Genomic DNA, 25,073 nt, shown 5'->3' with positions numbered 1-25,073 from the left:
ATTATGTGTTATAAAAATAAAAATGCTTATAATAAAATATTATATATTTTAGTAAAGTTTTTTTTAAAAATGATTGAAATGAAGATATAGAAAAGAACAATATAATAACATAAAAAAAAAGGATCGAAGGAGTGTAGAACGGAAATATAATTGAATGGAGACAGAAATTGAAGGTGTTGTAAAAGGTAAAGATTTTTGAATAGAATAATATAAAAAGGAAGGAAAAAAGATGGAAAGATCAAAGGAGTTTAAAATGGAAATAAAATTGAAAGGAGAAATGAATTGAAGGTGTTGAAAAAGGTGAAGATTTTTAAATAAAAGATAAATAAAGTAAAGACATCAATTAAACACTAGATTAAAAGTTTTTTTTTAATAATGGGCGACTATTACGTGATATTTTGATATTTTGTGTCATAAAAATAAAAATTTCTCTAATAGATTATTATTTATTTTAGTAAAGTTTTTTAAAAATGTAAAATGAAGATATAGAAAAGAAGAGGAATAGAATAATAAAAAAAAGTAGGAAGGAAAGAGGAAAAATCAAAGGAGTGTAGAATGGAAATAAAATTAAAAAGAGAAAGGAATTGAAGGTATTAAAGAAGGTCAAGATTTTTTAATAGAATATTATAAAAAGAAAAAAAGATAGGAGGAACGATCAAAGGAGTTGAGAATTGAAATAAAATTGAAAGGAGAAAGGTGTTGGAGAAGATAAAGATTTTTAAATAATATAATATAAAAAGGAAGGTAGGAAGGAAAGAGGAAGGATCGAAGAAGTGCAGAATGGAAATAAAATTCAAAAGAGAAAGTAATTGAAGGTGTTTGAAAAGGTAAAGATTTTTGAACAGAATAATAGAAAAAAGATGGAAGGATGGAGGAAATATCAAAGGAGTGCAGAATGGAAATAAAATTGAAAAGGTTTAAAGGTTCTCTTCTAATAATGTACTAATATTACATGCTATTTTGATATTTTGTGTCAAAAATAAAAATTTCTCTAATATAATTTTATCTATGTTATCTGTTTCTTTTATTTCGATAGATTGTTTAATTTATTACGTGTATCCCGGATCCTGCAATATAGACTCTAATCTAACATGTGTTACGTAGATCGTATTTCCAGTTAATATTCCCGTATAGTCAAGTTAGTCATTTATTTTAAACTGTTTATGCCTGTTTATATGAACACAAAAATCTCTTTAAAATTTCTGTAGTAATTATCTTTTTAAATATTTATTGATACAATTAATATTTAATATTTTAAAATATTAAAATTATTAAAAAAAGTTTGTAAATAATAAGGTGCAAGCACACAAATGTATTAATAAAATTCTAGCTTAATGAGTTCCAAAAACACAAAAATATAAATGGCAAATTTATAAAATCTAATTGACGAGAAGTTCAACCTCTTTAAAGACAATAAATATTTTTATCTGTATCTTAGAAAAAATTAATATGCTATTTTAACTTGCTTAAATTAATTAAAATTTTATAAATTTGTAATTTTTGTACAACACTCAATATATGTAAAATAAAATAATCTTTGAATACCTATATTATAATTAAAAGTAAAGATTTGTAAATAAAAAACAAAAGAAATTAAAAATACAATTGAACCTGAGTTTCAGGATTTTTTTAGTAATAAATGAATGTCATATCAAATGTTATGAAGTTTTGTGTTATAGAAATGAAAATTTCTTTAATCGAACATTATGTCTTTTAGTAAGGATTTTAAAATATGTATAATGAGGGTACAGAAAGACATGAAATAATGTAAGAAGAAAGGAAAATAAATAAAAAATATAAAGCAGAAAGGAATCAAAGAAGGTGGAGAAGGTAAAGTTTGAAATAAATACAAATATACAATAAGTACAAAAGAAATTATGAATGTAATTGTACACGAATTTGAAGGTTTCTTTAATAATGAATGCATATTATGGTATATTGACATTTTGTTTTAAAAATTACTGTTTCATTAACCAAACATTATCTGTTTTAATAAAAATTTTAAAAAATGTGTGAAATAATGTAAGGAAGAAGAAAGAAGAATTGTGAGAGTAGGATAGGAAAAAAGTAGAAAGTAGAAAGGATTTAAAGAAGGCTGAGAATGTAAAGATTTTTAAATAAAGAACAAAAGAAATTAAGAATGCAATTAAACACGAGTTTGAAGATTTTTTTAATGACCACGTATATCTCAGAAAATAAAATTTCAGAGGTGAACTTTTTATTATGATATCTCCGTTCGTAGAATACAGACAGAAAAAATAAAAATATTTTCATTATAGAACTTTACCCATCGTTTGAGAGTATTTAGAACTTGATCGATTCAAAAGTTATTGAAATATAATAATCTCGTGTGCTTGGAAGTTGATGAGTGTATAATATTTGTTTTTAATACAAAAATGCAATCGTATCACGTACTAAGTATAAATATTATTGTATATTAAATAATTATAAAATAAATAATTATAACATGTTTAAATTTTGTTTTTTGTAGGTTTTGGTTATATAAACAATATAAAAGAGTTATACATACGGGTATCTATTACAAGAATGAGATATTAACGTATACTATTATGATAATTTTATAGATATTTACCCTATTAAAAAACAATATCTTTTAAATGTTTTTTGAATATTTAAAAAACGTTATAATAAAAAATAAATATTTAAAAAACATTTAAAAACATTGTTTACTAATAGGGTAATAATAAATCAAATCATATTCTATTTTTATTTATTCATAATCATCAAGAACATGATCTGTCATTTGTCATCGTAAACTCTATTATTCTTAATCATAAATGTATAATTTTTGAAATTCTTATTATTTATATTTAATTATATGTAAACATGAAATTAAATGATGCGCGCGTAGCGCGCGCTTGTGTTGTTCTAGTATTTGTTAAAAGTAGTACAGCAATTATTTCAAAGAGCAACATATTCTCTTTATAATTGGCGCAATTTAAAGATTTCATACATTTTTTGGAAAGAATACATTTAGGTTGAATTAAATTTAAAGTATTTATTTTTAAGTAAATACAGCAATTATTTCAAAGAGCAACATATTCTCTTTATAAATGGCGCAATTTAAAGATTTCATATATTTTTTGGGAAGAATACATTTAGGTTGGATTAAATTTAAAATATTTATTTTTAAGTAAATACTACTTGGGTTAGAAATAGGAAGATTTTTCAATGAAAATGCAGAAATAGAATCACTTAGATTTTGTACAGAAATTAAAGAGAGTACCACATGGGTTAGCATAGAAAAATTTCTCTGTTAAAATGCAGAAATAGTACCACTTGTGTTTTTAGGAAAAATTAAAGATAAGGTGCGCGCACACACATAAATACCTTTTTTTTACCTTTTTTGAAAAGGTAATTTTGTACTGATTATATATCCTCGTTTAACGTTAGTTGAAAAACAACAAGGATAAATGATGCATCGCATGTTATGTTATGCGTGAATCGCATGTTATGTTATGCATGAAACGGAACGCACCCATAATCACATAAAACGGCTATAACGAGCACCACTCCGTGTCGAAAACGTATACGGGAAAAGATTCTCTTAGCGACCATCGGCATAAAGAAAGTGTCGTCTGCCCCGCGAACCGAGATATATTGCCGATTCAGTTCAGGTTACAGGCTAGGAAACCCATGATATTACGGCAATCATTGTCGCGGCACACGCGGCCACGTGATGCATCACATGGTTGCATGCGGGCTGATAGTGTAGTAACAAGCGCCACTCGTTACTTGTGTCGAAAAAATGTACTGGACAAGATTCGCTTGGCGACGATAATAATAATGATGACGTATCTTAAATGTAAAGTCGAGATTTGGACTTTGCGTCGCTATATCTCCGCTCGTAGGGCACGGAGAGAAAAAATAAAAACACTTTTATTATGCAATTTTCCCCAAGCTATCGATTGAGACTACTCAGAACTTGAACGGTTCAGCCGTTACTAAGATCTGATAATCTCGTTATGCTTGAACTCACTGATTCGCGTAAAAGAGGCTGGTCTCTCTCGCTGATCGCTGATGATGAAAATAAGATGATGAGCTATGATGATGATAATGATGATGATAATGAAAATAAGTAAGAATAATGAAAATAAGTAAGAAAAAACAAATACTGCGAGACGCGACCGCGCCTCCTGATTAAATTAACAAATTTACAAAATACTGTATGAACTTCCAATCATTGCGCATTTTTTTCAAGTACTTTTTATGCTTTTAATTTTTTTAATGCTAATTTACTAAAAATATTGTAAATAATAATATTATTACTCTATTAATTTTAAAATTTTTTAAAAACTTTTTATTGCAAAAGTATTTAAAATGTTTTTAAAAACATTTTTTAAATATTGTGTGCTGATTGGGACGTGAAAAAATGGGCAATGATTAGAATGTTTGAGTGCCGTATGCATGCATACGAGCAATATGAGTCTCATTTGGAGAACGCATTTGAGGCTCATATCGCTCGTACGCATGAGTACCGCACGTGTGCGACCGATATGATTCTTATATGATGACGCATCTGTCGGATACTTACACGGTAAGCTTACCGTGCGGATAATCCGCGCATGCGCGCTCCGTGAACTCGCTATGCGCGCATTTCGTTATCTGAGAAACGTTTCTAATTGCTTATATCTCAATATCAGTGTTGAAATGTTAATTCGAAAAGGTGAATTTTATTGTAATTGCACTAACGTCTTCTAGTACAATGTATAGTTTCAATTTTAAGAAATTCTCATTATTTTTAATTCATGAGTATACTACCTATAGTATACTATTTGATTTATGGTGCCAAAATATTCTCTATTAGTAGTGTCACATCATGAATAATTTTGTTTTGACAAAAATTAAACAGAAACAAGAAATATGAATATATAAATAAATAAATAATAAATATAAAATTTCCAAGAATCAAACAAGTTAAGTATTTTTTTTTATTTTTAATGAATCCTCAAAATATTAACCAAAGTGTAAAATTTTGTTCTTATGTTTATCATGTCCGGAGAAAAATTACCATTATATTTATATAATGGACGATTTAAAGATGAAAAATGTTTCTTAAAAATTCAGCTTTTTTATTTTGTTTAATTTGTGTAGGAAACATTTCTAATAAATAATTTTTGAACCAATATTTGTTAGGATTTTTTTGTTCTGTTTAATAAGAAAATATGTTCTTAAATTTTAATTATTCTTTTGATCATCTTACGTCATTCCTGATCCTATCATTTCATAATTTTTTTTTGTTTCTAGAATACAAAAAGAAGTTGTACAGTTTTCAAGAGGATGCGGAGCAACTGGAAGGCTTTCAAACGCAAGAAATGGCAAAAGTTAAACATCTTGTACGTTTTATTGCAATAACAATTAATATATAAATTATAATTTTTGTCTCAGTTTGTTTATACTTAAAAAACATTTGTATTTGCATGAAATTTTCTATCGTAAATAACATAACTCTTTATACTTATTCTTGTGGCAGAAATCATGATAGAGTAAAAAGATGATTTCTCGTTAAAATATAAATGGGAAATAATTGAAAATAAACATAAAACTTTTTAAATGTACACTGTAGGCTTAAGAAGTACGATAACGTTCGCGATTTTTCTTTATTTCATGAAGTTAAATGTAATAAGTTCTTCAAATAATTTTGAAAAAATTTCTATAAATTAAAACATATTATAGCTAGGATCCAGAAGTTCGTGCGAGATCCCGTGCATTGAGCCGCTGAATGCGAATTGTGTTTGCGTGTGTGTGTTTACCAAGATTAGAAAATAACGTTATTTATAATGCTATTATCGTTTCGGTTATTTTTTTGATAATGATTTTTAATTGTTTCTGTTTGCAATAGTAACTATGACATTATATTTTTACAGTAACGGTGATAAATTTTATTATTTCTTTGTATAGTACAATACACTACATGGGCTGAAAAGTCCCGGGATTTTTTAGTAGGTGGCGCCACTAGAAAATGAACATGATTTATTTTGAGTGGTTTATCTGTCACTGGTTTATGTGTGAAGTTTCATGACATTTTGTTCATTTGTTTACAAGCTACAGTCATTTAAGTGTCGCTACCTTTGCCTTCGTAAAAAAATGGAAAAACAGGAATATTAGAATTGATCAAACATTGTTTTTTGATGGGAAAAAATCCTGAACAATCAATGAAATGATTGAAAAAATGTTATCCCACATCTACTCCTTTGAGAATAACAGTTTATTGATGGTTTAGTGAATTTAAAATGGGTCGTACAAGCACCGAAGACGTACCTTGCTCTAAAAGAATAAAAGAAGCTACGAATCCGGAAATCGTAAAGCAAGTACATCGAATTGTTTTGAGTGATCGTAAAGTGAAGTTGTGCGAGTTAGCTGAGACCGTTGGCATCTCAAAAGAACGGGTGAGATACATTTTGCACGATGTTTGGATATGAAAAAGCTGTCTACGCGATGGGTGCCGCGTTTGCTGACCGTCGACCAAAAAAAGCAGCGCGTTGATGATTTAATGGCCGGTTTGGCGTTGTTGCAGCGTAATCGAGCGGACTTCTTTCGACGTTTTATGACGATGAATGAAACGTGGATCTATTACCTTATGCCTGAGTCCAATAGGCAGTCTGCAGAGTGGCTGAAAAGACACGAAAGTCGACCAAAGCGGCCAAAAGATCAACGCTCGGCCGGGAAGATTTTGGCCTCCGTTTTTTGAGATGCGCATAGCCTAATCTTTACCTGCAGAAGGGAAGAACAGTTACGGGAGAGTATTATGCAGCGTTATTGGACAAACTGAACGACGGAATAAAGAAAAAACAGCCCCATATGGTAGAGAAAAAAATTCGGTACTATCACGATAACGCATCGTCACATACGTCCTTGAAAGAGAATGGCCAAATTAGACCAATTACGATTCGAATTGGTTGCTCACCAGCCATATTCTCCAGACTTGGCCCCCAACGACTATTATCTGTTCCCAAACCTCAACCGATGGCTCCAGGGAAAGATATTTACATTGAATGAAGAAGTTATCGCGGAAACCGAGGCATATTTCGAAGGCTTGGACGTTTTGTACTACAAAAAGGGCATAAAAATGTTGAAAAATTGCTATACCAAGTGTATCGCACTCTAAGGCAACTATGTTGAGGAATAAATATAACTTTGCCCAAAAACGCTTGTTTTCATTAAAAATTCCAGAACTTTTTAGCCTATCTAGTATGCGTATACACTACCGAAATCTTTCAGAGATGTCTTAGAAATATTTCACCTGAAAAAAATTAAAAGTTTTATAAAGGTTTTTGAAACGTCTCGGCAATGTTTCAGAGACGGCTCTAGGATTTTAAAATGTTCGCTTTTAAAAACTTGCAGAAATATTGCTGAAAGGTTATTGAAATTTTTCTGAAATATTTTTGAAATCTTTTTGAAAAATAACTATAATTAATAAAATTATATAAAATATAACTAAAAAGTTACTGAAAACTTTTTGAAATGTTGCTGTTCGTAATTCTCTGAATATAATTAATTTAAATATTAATTTTGGAGTACTTTAAAACCAAAATATACTTAACTTTCAAATATACTTTAAATTAGAATGCTTCAGTAATATTATTCAAATTAATTATATACAGAAGATTACACGTCATCAGCAATATTTCAGAAAATTTTCAGTAACTTTTTAAAGTTAATTTGAATTAAAAGTATTTTAAAAGTAATATTTAAATTTAGTGTATTTAAAGGATTATATTTTATACCTTTAATATTTTATTAATATTTTATATCTTTTCCATCTCGCAAATACATAAAAAGACCTTTTTACTATAAATATTTGGTTTTGCCACTGAAGTAAAAGGAGTCTACCCACAAATGTCTGTATTTAAGTTTATCATACATATCTACTTTTTATCGCAAGTAATTATTTTTCACCAACATTTTCTTTTTTTGTGATGCCTGAAAAGCAATAAAACGCACATACTCAATCGATGAATAATGCTTTCTGCGACAATTCATTCGGCACCTATTTCCTAAGCCTTTGAATTTTTCCCAATTTATGCAGTCACCTTCAAACTGTTACTTGATCATCTCCGAGCTTGTCTGCAAATCTTGTGTATTTATGTTTAGGGGGTTTTTATTCAACAACTTCCAAAAAATTTCCAAATTGGCCTCGAGCGTTCCAGAACGTGGATTATTTGCGTCAAAATTACCGTGTTTAAAACGATGAAATCAATAACTGCACATATTGAAGGACACAATATTTTCCTTAGGAACAGAACAAATAGATTCACAAGCTTTAACAGTATTTTTTTTTGCTTCATATCAAATGCAGTGTCGAATATAAAGTTTTTTGTTGTTCAGTGTATCAACTGTTATTTTTAATGTAATGGTACACTATCAAATTATAATGAATAGCATTTTAGAAAGTTTAATACTAACTTTACAAAACGGCGAGAAAATATTTTCATTAAAAACATAATTATATTAGAAGGCTAAAAAAAGAACTATAATAAAATTTTTGCATACACTTAATAATTATTTATAAATGAATGCATTTATTGTAATGCATCATTTACATGTACTGACAATGTTCATGAAAAAGTACGAACTTTATTAACTGTAAAAGCAACATGTAAAATATTTGTGTTTTTGGTTTCTATCACAAAAATTTCGTTTTATTTGTTTGTCATAGTAAACTTTAAGTTAAATATTAAATAACATTATTATTAGAACTAAAACTCAAAAGCCGTCAATAATAGCTTGGAACAAAATATTATAACAAATATATCTTTATTTTACAAAAATAACTAAATATTTGATGAATACTTTTAAAATTATGTTTTTATTAATAAGATTGATAAGAATTGATAAAAATAATTGATAAGATAATAATTGATGTTCATAAAAAAAGAAAATTCTACTTTAGATGTTTGAAAATAAGAATAGTTGTTATTTTCAGCCATATCTATCAAAAAGTCCGTTCTATTAATATGTACTATTAATAGTACATATTAATTGGTATTTATAATCATCGTTGAAACGATAGTATTTAACTATATTTGTATATGATGTAATGTCATTAAAATCTACAAAACTTTGCCTATCTTGGGCTATCCGCGCCCATTTAGTAATCATATAATTTTGTAGATAATAATGGTAGCATTAAAGAAAAAATAGGTTATATTATAGCAGAACGTAATATTTGTCGTATAGGACCACACCTGACCGTAAGCTTGCGGGGATAGTGATAAACGCGATAAGGAGAAGCTTAGGACAAACTCTGCTTCACGTAAGCGTAAACGAGCCGAATATTTCCGAGTCTAACTGAATTAATCCTATGGCCGGTTTGCCCCTTACGTCGATTATCACACCCTCCCTTGTCTAAGATAGCAGTTTATGCTTGGTCTATAATTTTCTAAGTCTATGTATTGGACAGCTCTGATAATGAGCCACCAAACGAATAAAATGACTCCATAAGGCCACAACTACTTTCGGCGAGGGTTTAAAGATCTAAACCTATTTTTTTCTTTAATGCTACCATTATTATCTACAAATTTATATATGATTGATGACTGGACGCGAATAGCCCAAAACCTCTAATAAAAGTAGAAGTTCTTTAGAATGATCTACTAATTTTTAAGGTTTTAAATTTAAAGTAACAAACGCATGAAGTAACAAAACTGTATTTTAAATTTATTTTTATATAAGAAATTGTTTGCTTTTTAATTGCATTAATTTTTACAATAAAGAATTGTATAATGGTAATTTCTATACTTAATGCTATATTTAATTAATTAAAACTAATTTATATTTAATTAAAATTAGATTAAATTTATGATGATTTTTTCCAGTTATTAACCAAAGAACAGGAAGTAGGAGAAAAAACGCATCATTTGAAAATTGCCACAGCAGAAATAGAAAATCTGAAGACAGAAGTTTCCCGTCTTAGACGATATGAAGATGAGTTAAACAATGTACAAGTAAGTAAATTAGTTGAAAATTCTTATTTGTTTAAACTTATTCTTATTTATTTATTATTAGCTTAATTTTTCTTACATATATATAGTAAAAACTTATTTTTTACTTTTATTAATTGATTAATTATGTGGTATTATTTAGATAATTATGATATTTATATTTTTTTTAATCTCATGAAAAATTAAATATCTCGGTGAGAGAAATAGTAGAGAATTTTTCAAACAATATTTTAAAAAGAAAAATGCAACTTTAAGTTTGTGTTTTAATTTTGCTTTTATGATATAATGTTCTTATAAAAAGTTTATAGCCAAAATTTGATAAGAATACATATTATAGTTTCAGAGATTTTTATTAATAATAGATTCGCTTTTGTTAAACGTATTCTACCTTCATTTTTACCAACCTTTGGTTGTAAGCAGTCGGTCATGAAAATACATAAAATCAAGAAATGTTTTAAGCATTTTTGTTTTATTTTGAATCTTGATGAAATATTATTATACAAAATTTAATATAAAAACATGGTAAAATAGACTTTTTAAGCTTTAAAATTCTTTTTTAAGAATATTGGATGATGATTTGTTGCAATATCAAATTTTTTGCATAGAAACTTATTTTTTATAAATGTATTTTAACTTCAAAATTAAAAAACAGAAAAAAAAGAAAAATAGGAAATATTACTATACTATATGTGTTTGATTCAATATTTTTTCTATGTTTTTTTAAAACTTTTTATAAGAAATTTTCATGAAATGAAAGAAATTTGCAACCATTTCCAAACTTTTGACTTGTAATATATGTAATTATTCGTTTAATTATATTTATAAGTATTTGGAATTATATTTATATTTAACTATCTTTATATTTCTGCTGCAAGAAATACTGCATTTGAAAAATTTTTTTAATCCATTGCATAAATTAAATAGCATTTTGTTAAAATAATTTATATACTTTAGTTATAATTATATAATGTAACAAAGAGCATAGAAAGGCGCTTCTAACGTGCGACTATCGTCGGCCAGTACAACTGTATGCGGTTGCTCCCGGTATACCGACGCGCTCGCGCGCCCGCCGGCACCGCGCCAAACACATACAAACTGCCACGGTCTCGAGTGGCGGGGATGCTAGCCGCCGACAGGAGCCGACGTCTCCCCGAGCGCCTCCGACCTCTCGAGAATCGGATATATAAGCCGGCCGATCGCGAAAGTCGGTGCTCTCTTCTCCTGACCCGTTCCAACCAAGAGAAGCCTTCCAGGTCCAGAAACGGAGTCAAGCGCCTTGGCTTCCGCGAAGTACTTTTCGCCGACCGCTCCTCTCCTGCTTTTCTCCGAGTATCACGGGTTCAAGCGAACTTGGGATCAGGCAAGCGATTTTGCTTGCTCGATAGAAATCTAGGTCCGACTCCTGCTCTCGGCAACGCTCCATAAGGGGTGCGGGGATTCCGCGCCTCTACCAAGTGCTCTTGGCGCGGACGTTGCCACCCGCTGGAAACATAAGCGGTATTAACCGCCACGCGTCTCGCGCCCGTCCGGCTTACAAGCGCTCGGTCGTCGAGGCTATTTACAGTCTCTCAGTTGATCGCCGAACATCGCGAACGTACCAGTACATGCGTATGACGTTGCTAGCCGTGCCATAGGCACCTGTTCTATTGCCCAGATTTAAAGCTCTGATTATATATCTAGGTCCGCGAATTGTCCGTGCGATTCCCGTTCGTTATAGCGTCCGTTTTTTATATTTTTTCTGTAATTCCGCGTTATCCTCTTGTGTATTACGTCGCCATTTATTTACAATAAATCTTACATATATGTTTTCTCTTCTAAAACCGAGTTTGCACTTAATTCTCTCCTGGCGATTTTTCACGTTCTCGCCTTTGTTATAATACCGCCCGTACGTGAAGCAGGATTGTTACAAATACACATGCATATGATATATTCTTTTTCATTCAATTTGACAGAGCAAACTAAGTACCAATACTCATGCGATTTATCTACAAACGTTTGCGATTTTTTCACATTTTATGAAAAGTTAAGTAGGTATAAAAAATCTTTAACAAATTTTGTACAGTTTATATGAATTAAACATATTATATTGTAATTTAATTTTTTTTGACTTTTTTTAAATAAATTTTTTAGTTTTAAATTTAAAGAATATTATATGTAAAAATAAATTTTTTTACAAAAAATTTGATAATGTTATGAAAAAATCGTATTATTTTTTGAAAAGCATTTTTAAGCTTAGAAAATCTAAAAGTCTTTAAAATATCTTCAAGTTAAAATTTATCTAATGATATTTTATCAAACTCTACAGCACTTCAAAGTCTAATAAAAATGAAATAGAAATAACAATTTTTGATTTTATGTAATATCGAAACAAAGTATCGTAGAGAATTCGTTAAAATTAAAACACAGATTTAAAACTCTATCTTTTCTACTTATTGTTACGTCCAAATCTCGAGGTTTATTAGAAGAAAGATAAAAGAAATATAGGACATTTCCAAATTCAATAAGTCAATCTAGGTAGCGTACCTTACTAGGGCAAACGCATTTCAGTAGGTCTCAGATACGGGTCAACTTTCGATAAAATGGTTAATATATACATGGTCAGTATAATCACTGATTCTTATTTTAGATCAATGAAGTTAATCTCTTTGACCTGAGAATGGATTCTGTGCAAGATCTTGGAAGAGCGAAAGGAAAGAAAAACAAGATTTATTTAAATAAATATAAAATATGTCTTTTAAATTTAATTTATTTATAATTCTAACTGAAGAGGGAAAATTTTTGTAGTATTTAAACGAATACAAATTTAAGATGTTGCCATCCGAATACTACCTCCCGATCTAGTCTTGCATTTTGGCCACTCGATCGCTACATGAAAATGCAAGGCTATACATTTCTAAACAGTGCACGAGTCAAATTCACATAATAATGACGTGACATTTGACTATATACAAGATGTCCTATTTAAATTGACATATTTCTTAAACAATACATTTTAGAGAAAGATGAAAACTGTATGATTTGGAAAGAGACGTTAATTGGTTTGACGTTGGATAATCGTTTGAATGTCATATGAAGGTCACCTTAAATTTTTTAATGAAAACCCTCATTTTTCATTACATATTCTTGTCGCTTATGAAATTGTTTTTCGTTGTACTTTTTAAGTTAAAAGGCTTAAAAGAAGGTTAACTGAAAAGGACTGTTTTTTAGAGAAATAATGTTATCTTTAAGCCTTAAGTTTTCTTCGTGATTTCCAACTTTTTTTTCATAATTCTAACATATGTTAGTCCTGTTTTCTATAACTCTTGAGTCAGTTCAACGTTTGAAAACCGTTGGCTGTTACATTTCTATGAGAATTTAGAATAGGTTGCATTAATCATAGCACTGATTGACTTGGTACACTTTATTTTTTCTCAGTATTTGAGAATTATCCCATCGGAACCCCACAGTAAATGTATTCATTGTATACATATGATGTCTGCACATCATTCATTATAAGCAATTTCAAACTGTATTTATTAGGTTTTTTTCGGTATATTTTAAATTTACACCTTCTAAAGCCAACTAGCATTTCATCGATGCAAACAGCTTGATGTTGTAGGAAAAACGTAAGAATATTTATTATGCGTCCGTTCAACTACGCAAGTTTATTAAATCTGAATCTTACAGCCGTTGATCGCTCGCAATTGTCTGATACATAGCAACGCTTATCAGATGTATCTCGATATATTCGAGATAACACCGAAATTAGCTAAAGTTTGGCCAGCCTGACATTAGGCCGTCCTCGGCCGTGGTAACTTGAATATTACACAAAAATAACTTAGATTATCGCAATATTCTTTTGAATAATTAGAACTTAAATCTAAAATTATAAAGTCATACATTTCAAATAAATTAATGCTTAAACTAAATTACAGGCTTCTTTCATAAAATATTACATGTTTTTGAATTCGCTGTATTGATCCGTATCGGGATCTTCTGATTCGCATAATTTTTCGCATCGCCAAGACCTCATGTTCGCGACTTCCCAAGTTCCTTTGTATGGCTTTTGCGAGATTTGACATCCTTTGATGTCCGCGACTACGTAACGATCTTTTTTTAAACATTTCATAACTTGATAAGGCCCTCTATAAGCCGGAGATAATTTTTCACCTACCTTTTCAAAGTTTTTAACCATGACAAGATCGCCTTCCGCATATTCACGTGCGGCCTTCCTTTGCAATTAATATAGTGTTTGTTTCCTACTTGCACTTTTTCGATCTTTTTTCGCCGCCTCGTCTCTAATTTCCTCTAAATCTCTATTTTCTTTTTCATTTTGTTCAAGAATAAATTCTTTTAGAGCATCGACAACATGTCCTCGTTGTTTTATTCCAAATAACAATTCGCTAGGCGTCTTTCCCGTTGCTCTGTTTATTGTGTTGTTTATTGCAAACTTTATTTCGCCCATACATTTATGCCAATCTTTTCCTGTATACAATTTTCCTAACATCGGAGTTGACATACGATTATAACGTTTTACCTGCTCGTTAACCTGAGGGGACCCCGTAGCGATTTTAACATGCTTAATATTTATTTCTAACATGAATTCATCAAAATCCTTCGAGGTTATGCTCGTACCTCTATCGGACTAATTTTCGGTCTACTATAATTTTTAAAATATTCCTTAAGGCATCCTAAAGTTTCGCGTGTCGTAGTCGTTTTGACCGCAAATAATTTAACATATTTTGTAAACGCATCGACAATTAACAATATATATTTCTTTTTGTATCAGTTTGATTAACGGGGCCAAAATGGTCTATATGAATCGTTTCAAATGGTATATTTTCCTTTGGAATATGTAACAAACCGCCTTTCCGCGCCCCCCTCGGACCGTCCACCGTTCCGGGCTGTCCAGCCGAACAATCGCCGGACAGCGAAAACACGGCGCACAGCGCCAATAAGAACTATAACACCGGCGTATATACGCATCCGCGCGTCGACAGATCTCCGCGCGCACGCGCTCGACCGGAGTGGCGGCCGCTGGACCGATCTCGAGCGGCAGGGATCCCCCCACCGATACCGTACCGTTCCGTACCTCCGCACCGTCCCTGCCCTCGAGACTCGAGTATATAAGCGCCACCACTCCTACAGTCGAGGCTTCTTCTTCTCCGTCCGATCTCCCGTCCGAGAAAGAAGTCTATCCCGAGTGCTCAACGGAGTTAAGTGCCTTAGCTTCAGTCAAGCGATCTTGACACGAGCCATCCGCTTTCCTAGACCGCCGGTTCACGGGCTCAAGTCCATCTTGAGCTCAACCAGGAGATCCTGGTAGTCAGCACTTTCCCGATCCGCCGTCCTGTCTCGGTATTGACTCAAGACTCGGGGTGTGGAGTTCCGCGCCTCCATCAAAAGATCTTGGCGTGAGTCGATTACCACCGCCGAACATCGCGGTATTAACCGCAGCGCGTCGCGATCGGGCCGAAGTACAGCGCGCGCGCCGTCTCCGGCCGTGGCCGCGGCCTTCGGCAAGGCCACGGCACCAGTGCGTCAACAGGGATTCCGAATTCCGAGAATCTCGGCTCGGAATCCCGCGCACCTGTAAATAAACACCGTTGTAAGATACCGCGTTTAAATCCGACCGTTCCGAATCTCGCGTATATGTACCGTCTTTCCGTCCGCGCGTTCTGATTCTGTTTGTCCGTCCGCGCGTAAATTCTAAGCTTTGTTACGTCCGTCCGAGCGTCACCGTCATCCATCCGTCCGCGCGCCATGGCCAGAACGCTACGCTCTTGTAATATACCGACCAGACGCGAAATAAAGACTCGCTTAGTTTTCCACCATCACAAGTCTAGTTCTCTTGGCGACCTCAGTCCGCGTCCTCGTTCGCCGAACTCACGCCGCCCCGTGCGCGGAAAAGCCAGGTCGTTACAAATACTATGAATAAACCCCTCTACTTTACCCGGTTTTCGAAAACGAAATGCATTTTATACAATTTTGAATGTGTGCTTGAATCTTCGCTTTCATCTCGGGAAACCAGTAACTTTCCCGAAGTAACGCGTACGTCTTATCTACACCGAAATGACCAAACTCATTATTATATTTTTGTAATAATTCCTGCTCCATCGAGTGAAGCACATAAAACATGAGTTTGTCTTTTCCTTTTCTATAAACGATTCCGTTTCGCATTTTAAATAGACCATTTTGCTCCCGTTCAAGTCGTGTTCTTAATTCCTTAATCTTTGTGTCTTGCGCTTGACACACCGTTAAATTAAATTCAAAAGTGTTATCTTCAACTACCAAAACGCTATTCGTTCGACTGAGCCTGTCGACATGCGCCATTCTTTTTCCAGGTCTATGTTCGGTACTATTATCAAAATTCTGTAATTCTAACGCCCACTTCGCGATTCGTGGATTTATGTCTTTTTTATTTAAAGTCATAACAAGAACGTTACAATCCGTGACTATTTTGAATGGTATGCCTTGCAGATAAATACTGAACCGCTTTAATGCGTAGATGATCGCTAGAGTCTCAAGCTCGCAATTATGATAACGCTCCTTTACTTCCGTTCTTTTGAAAAAATAAAAGATCGGATGAAAACGTTTGTCCGTTTTTCTTTGTAAAAGCACCGCGCCGTAACTTTGTGAGCTTGCATCGCAATGCAGCTCAGTCGGATCATCAAGACTATAAATTGATAAAATCGAAGCTTCAATTAATTTTCTTTTCAACGTTTCAAACGCATCAAACTGTCGTTGACCAAACTCAAATATTGCAGTCTTCTTCAAGAGCTCATACAAAGGTCCGGATATCGACGCGTAATTTTCAATAAATTTCTTAAAATACGAACTTAATCCGAGAAACCTTTGCACGTCGTGTACATTTTTGGGGGTCGGAAAATTCTTCACCGCGTCGATTCCGCTTTCGCTCGATCATACACCTTTTTTGAAATAATATAGCCCAAAAATTTAATTTGTTTGTAACAAAACCGACATTTTTCTAAACGCAATTCAAGACAATTTTGGGTTAAAATTGTTCGAAAAACTTTGTTAAGGAAAACATCTCAAAATGTTTTTCTAAAGTATCAGTCGCTATCAGAAAATCGTCCATATAAACAATTACGTTCCCGCTCTTAATCAAATTGCTAAAAACTTTGTTTACGTAACGCTGAAATCTCGCGGGAACATTTTTCAAAAAGGCATCTTTAAATATTCATATTGCCCAAATGGCGTTATGAACGCGGTATTAATACTATCTTTAGCTCCAAAAACATGATGGAAACCGTCCTTAAGATCTAAGGACGTGAAAAATCTTTTACCATGCAACGTGTTAATTTGATCCTCGATCACCGGAAGCGGGTAATTGTCTCTCGCGGATAATTGTCTCCCGTGATTTTATTTAAAGTTCGATAGTCGACACATAATTGCGTTTTCCCATTTTTCTTTTTAACTAGCACTATTCTTGATGCATATTTTGAACTTCCCGTACGAATAACTTTTCGCTCCAACAAATCGTCTAACATTTCACGTAACCGACTTTTCTCTTCATAAGACATTCCAGCAGATTTAAAATGAAAAGGTTGTGTTTCTTTTATAAACAGTTTAATTTTGGCTTTGTGCTTAGGCTTAGGTTCGGTCGGTTTTTCCGCCTGTACATATCCCTCACGAAAATTCTTCATAAATCTATTTCGCGTTTCACTCGTTATTCCGGGACTTATATTTAATTTGTCAAGCTCATCCATTTGCCTATCTATTCGCTTTCGTCAATATTAAGTATTTCTGAAATTGCGTCTTCGCGTTTCTCTTTTTGTTTGACCAACGTAAGGCCCAACAATTTAATAGCATCTCTACCCAGTATCATGTCACATTTTATTGCGCTATCCGGAACTACTCGCAACAACACTTTATTCGCGTTAAACTTCTCTCCGAGAATATTTACCTCAATCTGTCCCAAAATCTCTAACGCCGACCCGTTTATTCCCCTGTATCGACCGTCCGAAATATTACAAACTAAATCTAACGGAACTAGTTTTGATTTCACAAAGCTTATTGGACTCGCAGTATCTAATTGCGAATTACATTTTCGGTTGTACTCCAACTCGTTTTCACTTATCTCAAATTCGATGATATCGACGAATTCGTTGTCGCTTCGCTTTTGTTCTTCGAGGTTGGAGATCTGCAACTTCGCTTCCGCCTGTGCCGGTGCTCTAAATCTTGCTGTTGTTTTTTTTCTGTGCGGGCAGTCTCGTAGCTTGTGGTCAGTCGCTCCGCACTCGAAGCAAGATCCTCTTTCTCTCTTCGGCTTCTCACAATTTTTTTGCGATGTGTCCTGTATGGTTGCAACACTTGCCTTTCTTGCTGCCTCCAGCTGCTTTCTGACTCGACGTTGAAGACTTCGTTATGCGCCTGCTCTCATTTTTATTCACAGGAATGTTGCTACTGTTCTGTGCAGAACTTTTGTGTGATACACGATTCATGATTTTCTCGAACATCTTAAGTAGATCTTCCTTCTTCTTAAATCTTTGAATACGCACTTGGTTACGTGTAATTTCGTCCGGAATTCCGTCAATTATGAAGTCGGTGAGCTTGTCTTCATTGACAGGGATTTTATTCGCCAAAATCGTCTTCTCATAAAAATAATTGCTGAAGGTCTTGTCGTAGCGCCAGATTCTTTTCTCAAAACGCTTTCGTAACTTCTTTTTGAGGGACGATGGTCGAACAAATTCTGCATTTTTCGATCAACTCATTCACCGGTATCTTTAAGTGCTCTGGTTTCGAGTGAAACCATCGCATCGTCTTTTCTTTTAGACGCATTCTAATGAGAATTTGCGCCGTTTCGTCATCAAGTTGATACGTCGCTTGGATCAAATCAACTTGTCTTTTCTAAATGGGAAATGTATCCCCAGAGCCTAAAAATTCGCTTAAAAGCTCATTTAAGGCTTTAGGCTGCGGCTGCGGACGCGTCATCTAGCCTTGACTCACGATCATAGAAGGCGACGCTAAGGGTTGCGGGTTTTCAGTATCTTCTCTTTCCTGACGCAAAATTTCTAATTCTCGCCTCATAAGATCTCGTTCTTGTCTCATACTTTCAAACTCCTTTTGTCGTAACGTTTCTTTTTCCGTCCGGGTCTCTAAATTTTCCTCGTCTTGTTGTTGCGTTGCTATGCCGTCCATTTCCGTCGACGTTTCTGTTGCCGATGTTCCTTCCGCAGGAATATTTTTAGCCATCAGCTGCCACGTCCCCGCAGGATCATATTTGTAGAATCTTTTCAGCAAATCTTGCTTGTTACTTTTAAGCGGAAGACCAAGCTGCCGTAGCACTTCCTTAAGTTGTGAGACCGTAAACTTTTCACTTTCCATCACTAATAATTACTCACTAGCGCGACTTTAAACGTAAACGTACATAAACGTGCATAATGCGGGCTTAAATCTCGTCGGCGCGTAAGCTCTTATCCTACTTCTGAATAAAATGTAGGAAAAACGTAAGAATATTTATTATGCGTCCGTTCAGCTACGCAATTTTATTAAATCTGAATCTTACAGCCGTTGATCGCTCGCAATTGTCTGATACATAGCAACGCTTATCAGGTGTATCTCGATATATTCAAGATAACACCGAAATTGGCTAAAATGTTAAGTATAATTATTCTGAAAATTATAAATTTATCAAATATGTTAGAAATAAGCACAGCAAGGTTATCTTTCTTCCTCTCTTCTCGAACACTCTTATCATCAAAGCGCAGGCAATTTAATAGATTAAATTAGATTAGATAGAAATGTATTTGTTTCTTTTAAGGCTACAAATCTTGTTTACAATAACTCTAGTCTAACTTAATTTTATTTACTTATCTTATAACTAATTTATCCATATCTTAACCTACACATACACCTAAATATACAACCTAAACATACATGCACGCATGCACGCCCGGGATCTCCGGTTTCGTCGCAATTTTGCTTTTTCATTGCATTTCTACTCTACAGGGTGTCCGTCCATAAATGTCCGAGCAAATATCTCGTAACTGGTTGAAGTTAGAAGAAAGTTTAATAAGGAAAATTTACATGGTTTTTAGTCGGCTACAAAATGCACGTAAAGAAATTTTTTTTACTAGTCACCTTTTTGAGTTATGAAGGTCAATGTAGGTTTTTTAAATGGGTACCTATAATTTTTTTTGCATATTTACATAGTAGAGGTAATTTTCAATCAAAATTATATTAGGAAAAAAATTGCTACGACGCATCGTTTACGAGATAATCGGCATGCAAAGTATTAAAGTAATAATTTGGATCGAGTATTGTTGAACAAATTTGGAATATCAAATAGGTTGAGAAAGTAAACATTGTTTTTTCATGAAATATTTATTAACAAATTAATTAAGAAATGGTTCGAAATTGTTACCATCATGATCGATACAGCATTCAACGCGTTTTATAATGTTTCTTATTGTTAACTGCAGCATTTCTGTTGTAATACTTTCAACAGCTCTAGTGATTTTATGTCGTAAATCTTCTTCATTTTCAGGAATAGTTACATAAACAATATCCTTAATATACCCCCAAAGGAAAAAATCGCAAGGTGTGAAGTCCGGAGATCTCGGTGGCCATCGTACAGGACCATTAGTACCCATCCAACAATTAGAAAATCTATTATTTAAAAAGTTAATTACAGCACGTGTATTGTGTGCTGGAGCACCATCTTGTTGAAAAATAATATTTCGAAAAACTGATAATGGAAGATCGCGTAAATAATCTGAGAAAGTTGTTTGCAAGAATTCCAAGTATTTGTCACCATTAAGATGACCATGGAAAAAGAAAGGTCCAATAATTTTTGTTCCGATGATTCCGCACCATACGTTCACCGAAAATCTGCGTTGGAAACCTTTATCTCTTTTCGCATGTGGATTCACATCGGACCAAGTATGCACGTTATGTCGATTTTCCATACCACAATTGGAAAAACAAGATTCATCAGACCATAATATTTTATTAAGAAAACCAAAGTCAGTGCGATAATTAACTCGAAGCCAGTGGCAGAACATTAATCGGCGATCTGCATCTCCTTCATGTAAAGCTTGTACAAAATTATCACGAAACGGTTTGAATTTGAATTTTTTTAGTACAGCGTGTACGTAACTTTTCGATAATTCTAAATTACGTGCTACTGTTCTTGTGGATGTACGTCTGTTTTCAATAAAACTTAATAGCACACTTGTCTCTTTTTCTTCATCTGTTTTGATTGTACGTCGTTGTCTTGTTAGCGATCCTGTTTGACGCAATTGATCTTCAATTCGTCGAAATGTACGATTATTTGGTATTCTTCGTTCTGGATATTTTTGTTGATAAAGTAATCGTGCTTCATTTTCATTACGCATACTTAAATACCAGATCTCGAGCATATCACACTTTTCCGTAATTGTAAACATTGTTCTCACGCGCTCGTATGTAGACGATTGACTAACAGACTCATACTACCCTGTAATTCATATTACGTGCTATACAAATACTTTATTTACAAATCAAACAGTCGTGTATTTTGAAAAGTTGAAGGTCAGCGATCCTGTTCGATATAACAGACTTCATACGAGCGCGTGAGAACAATGTTTACAATTACGGAAAAGTGTGATATGCTCGAGATGTGGTATTACAACAGAAGTTGGGGGTATATTAAGGATATTGTTTATGCAACTATTCCTGAAAATGAAGAAGATTTACGACATAAAATCACTAGAGCTGTTGAAAGTATTACAACAGAAATGCTGCAGTTAACAATAAGAAACATTATAAAACGCGTTGAATGCTGTATCGATCATGATGGTAACAATTTCGAACCATTTCTTAATTAATTTGTTAATAAATATTTCATGAAAAAACAATGTTTACTTTCTCAACCTATTTGATATTCCAAATTTGTTCAACAATACTCGATCCAAATTATTACTTTAATACTTTGCATGCCGATTATCTCGTAAACGATGCGTCGTAGCAATTTTTTTCCTAATATAATTTTGATTGAAAATTACCTCTACTATGTAAATATGCAAAAAAAATTATAGGTACCCATTTAAAAAACCTACATTGACCTTCATAACTCAAAAAGGTGACTAGTAAAAAAAATTTCTTTACGTGCATTTTGTAGCCGACTAAAAACCATGTAAATTTTCCTTATTAAACTTTCTTCTAACTTCAACCAGTTACGAGATATTTGCTCGGACATTTATGGACGGACACCCTGTATATACATAAAAATTTTGGGCAACTTAGGCCTCTCTCCCTCCCTCTCCCTCTCGCCTCTTCCCACTTTCCCCTCTCTATCTCCCCCTCTCCCTCCCTCCCTCTCCCTCCCTCCCCCCTCTCTCTCTCTCTCTCTTTTGGACATCCTGATCCGACCCTTTCATGCGGGATTTGTAAGCGCTTCATCTCGGCTACAGATTTGCTACAATGCGACGGGACGATTAAGCACTATTTTCACGAGGAGTGCGTCTCCGCTTATACTGGCTCGACCAGCAGCTCTCAACCCGGTATCTTGCACTGTGTAGTGTGCAAAGAAACCGCCCTCCCGAGACGGGCGGTTGGCGCGGTCTCTCCAAGGAAAACAGCGGCGCCTTTAACGTCTGAAGCAGAATCCGTTAAGGAAATGGTGGCCAGCTTACTGAGGAAGATGTCCTTCATTGAGGCTTAACTACATTTTCCCACAATTAAAACGCAACTACAGGATTTCTTGGCGATTTTTCTGCAGCTGGCGGCACTTGAGTCTAAGCTGATTGCTACATCGCAGGCGCTTACCTCGTCCCTGACTGAGCTGAAAGGACAGCACGACGCGCTTGACGCGTGTCGCTGCCCTTGAGTCGGGACCTAAATCTGGAAATGCGGAAATCGAGCTGAGTAAACTCGCGTCCCGCCTCGAGGCTCTAGAGCGCGATAAGCGCACCTCAGAATTGATTTTATTTGGAATAAAGGAGAGCCCTTCCGAAAACCAAAAAGATATTATTATAAAAATAGCGCGCGCTCTGGGCGTCGAGGTCGGACTCGATCATATCGTCGCGTGCTTTTGAATACCGGCTCTCCAAGGGAGACCGTCCCCGCCCTTTAATAGTCAAGTTTGCCTCGATCGAGTTCAGGAATCACCTGCTGGGGTGAAAGCGCGCGAACGGTGTGTTCGACGGATCGTCGGTTCCGGGTTTGCAGCCCGGAATCATCGAAATTAGTGAACGTCTGCCGTCCTCTACCCGTGGAGTTTTTGTGGCGGTGAGAAACGTCTGAGCCGAGCCTGGGTTCGGAGCGGACATGTCTTCGTCAGAAGACACCCCAACACCTCGCCCATTCAACAACGCGGTAGCGAGCATCTCTCTACCCTGACTGCTTCTCCCCCACGCCCGACAGTCTCTCTTGGACGATTGTCTGTTCACACACAGAAAACATCGTGTAACACTCCGTAAACCGTAGTCCTCTTGCGGACGAGGGGGGGGGGACCAGGCTGCGGGGGGTACCGCTTTTGCCACGAATTCGATTGATAGCTGTTCAACCGAGGATTGCTGAGGATAGTGGGGCTATCCCCAAGGTTTCCTTGAAGCGTCACAAGTGAGGTTCGGCCATCGCTCTCTTCTGCTCCAACCAAGCTCTTCGCATTGTATACGTCATCTGCCAGTCTCTCCTTCCCCACCTGCCTGAATTCGTTAACTTTTTTGGTTGCGAAACTTTTGACATCATTGTACTATCCAAAACATGGCTCAAGCCTCACATTCCCGACTTTATGGTTCAACTTCTAGGTTATCGAATTATTAGAAGGGACAGAAAGGGGAAAGGAGAGGGTGGCGTGGGCGTGTTCGTGCGTCACGGGATCCGTAATCCTCGCGTTGTCTCCAGGTGGGTACTGCGGTCAGCCAGAGTACTTATTATTAAAAGTCTCCCCGACAAGGTGCAAGCTTCTCCTTCTTGCAGTAGTCTATTAGCCCCCTAAATTAGGTTACCTCTCGATATTCAGAACCGAATTTGAAAGACTGCACCCATCCTTTGCAGCTGCCGCCATACTCGGCGATCTCAATATCGATCTCAACTGGTCCACGCATGATACCGACTTTTTTCTTGACTTCATTGCCTTTAATCACCTCTACTTAGTACCTTATACAGAAACGTATCACACTCCGCTATCACATTTTAAGCTCGACCACTGTCTTGTCAGTGACGCAAACCTCGTCAAATCTTGGCATCAGCAGGCAGTTCCGTTTCTTTTAAACCACGACCTGATAGAGGTGACTCTCGATTTTTTTGTCAATAGAGTACCACCCCACACTATCTGCATAAGAGACGAGTCTAACTTTGATCAGGACGGTTTCTTTTTTTATCTGCTAGCTCACAATTGACCTGTCTTGGATCGCATAAATAACCTTGATCATAAAGTCGATCTTTTCTACCTCTTCTTAAATTTATCTATTGAATTCTTCCTACCGTTTAAAGTCTTCGTTGCTTACAAGCCCTTTGCCCTCTGGTTTATCTATTCTATTAAAGTTACGTCGTAGGGATGCCGCAAGAAGAGCTTTTCTTCGGCGACCTTCTCCCGAACGAAGGGAGGCTTTTTGAGTGTTGAGAAACGAAGCGAAGTCGCGCATTGAGGTTAGCAGAAGTCTTTACTTATAAAACCGGCTAAATGGCAGGATGAGCCTTACTTGAATTTGGTCGGAGCTTCGGCTCACTTGGCCTGGCCAAGCAGAACTCCACCGATCTGCTCGTCAACATTCCCCTAGACGAACTCAACGCATTTTTTACCCCTATTCATTCTTCTTCTCCTTTGGATTCCACGACCCATCCTGTATTCTCCTGTCATCTTTCCACAGTTTTCTCTTCTTGTCTCTCCCCGCTGGTGCGAGTTCTGACTCTACACTGTTTTACTTTCCGTACATTTTACCGGAAATGCTGCTGAAGGCTTTGAGAACAAGCACATCAAACTTTACCGTTTCAGATGGTCTGAACCGTTGTCTCATCAGTCTGTCTCCTTGTGATTTTCCCGATAGTCCTAGATCTCTTCAACACCTTTTTTAGCTTCTTTACCTTCTCCTTATCCTGGAAAAGGTCTCACGTTCTTCTCCTTCCGAAAACTAACAATCTTACTTCCCCTCCTGATTTCCGTCCTATCTTTATGCTCTG

General features: G+C 34.9%; 1 protein-coding gene across 6 annotated transcripts in view; it reads left to right on the top strand.

Moving 5' to 3' along the window:
- LOC105199499 (golgin subfamily A member 1) overlaps nt 1–25,073 on the top strand; it is a 363,242-nt gene that overhangs the window by 85,024 nt on the left and 253,145 nt on the right. For all 6 annotated transcript variants that reach the window (XR_005574121.1, XR_005574120.1, XM_039445718.1 and 3 more), the window contains exons 3-4: nt 5,269–5,357; nt 9,840–9,968. Coding sequence is in view for 4 of the 6 variants with exons in the window: in XM_039445718.1 (XP_039301652.1) it covers nt 5,269–5,357; nt 9,840–9,968 (218 nt within the window). In the remaining 2 variants the exon portion in view is untranslated. The remainder of the gene's footprint in view (nt 1–5,268; nt 5,358–9,839; nt 9,969–25,073) is intronic.

The sequence above is a fragment of the Solenopsis invicta genome, chromosome 2 (genome assembly GCF_016802725.1).
Source record: "Solenopsis invicta isolate M01_SB chromosome 2, UNIL_Sinv_3.0, whole genome shotgun sequence".
In the NCBI taxonomy this organism is placed as follows: domain Eukaryota; kingdom Metazoa; phylum Arthropoda; class Insecta; order Hymenoptera; family Formicidae; genus Solenopsis; species Solenopsis invicta.
Note: the sequence above shows the minus strand (reverse complement) of the source record. Positions and strands in the feature narration are given on the sequence as shown.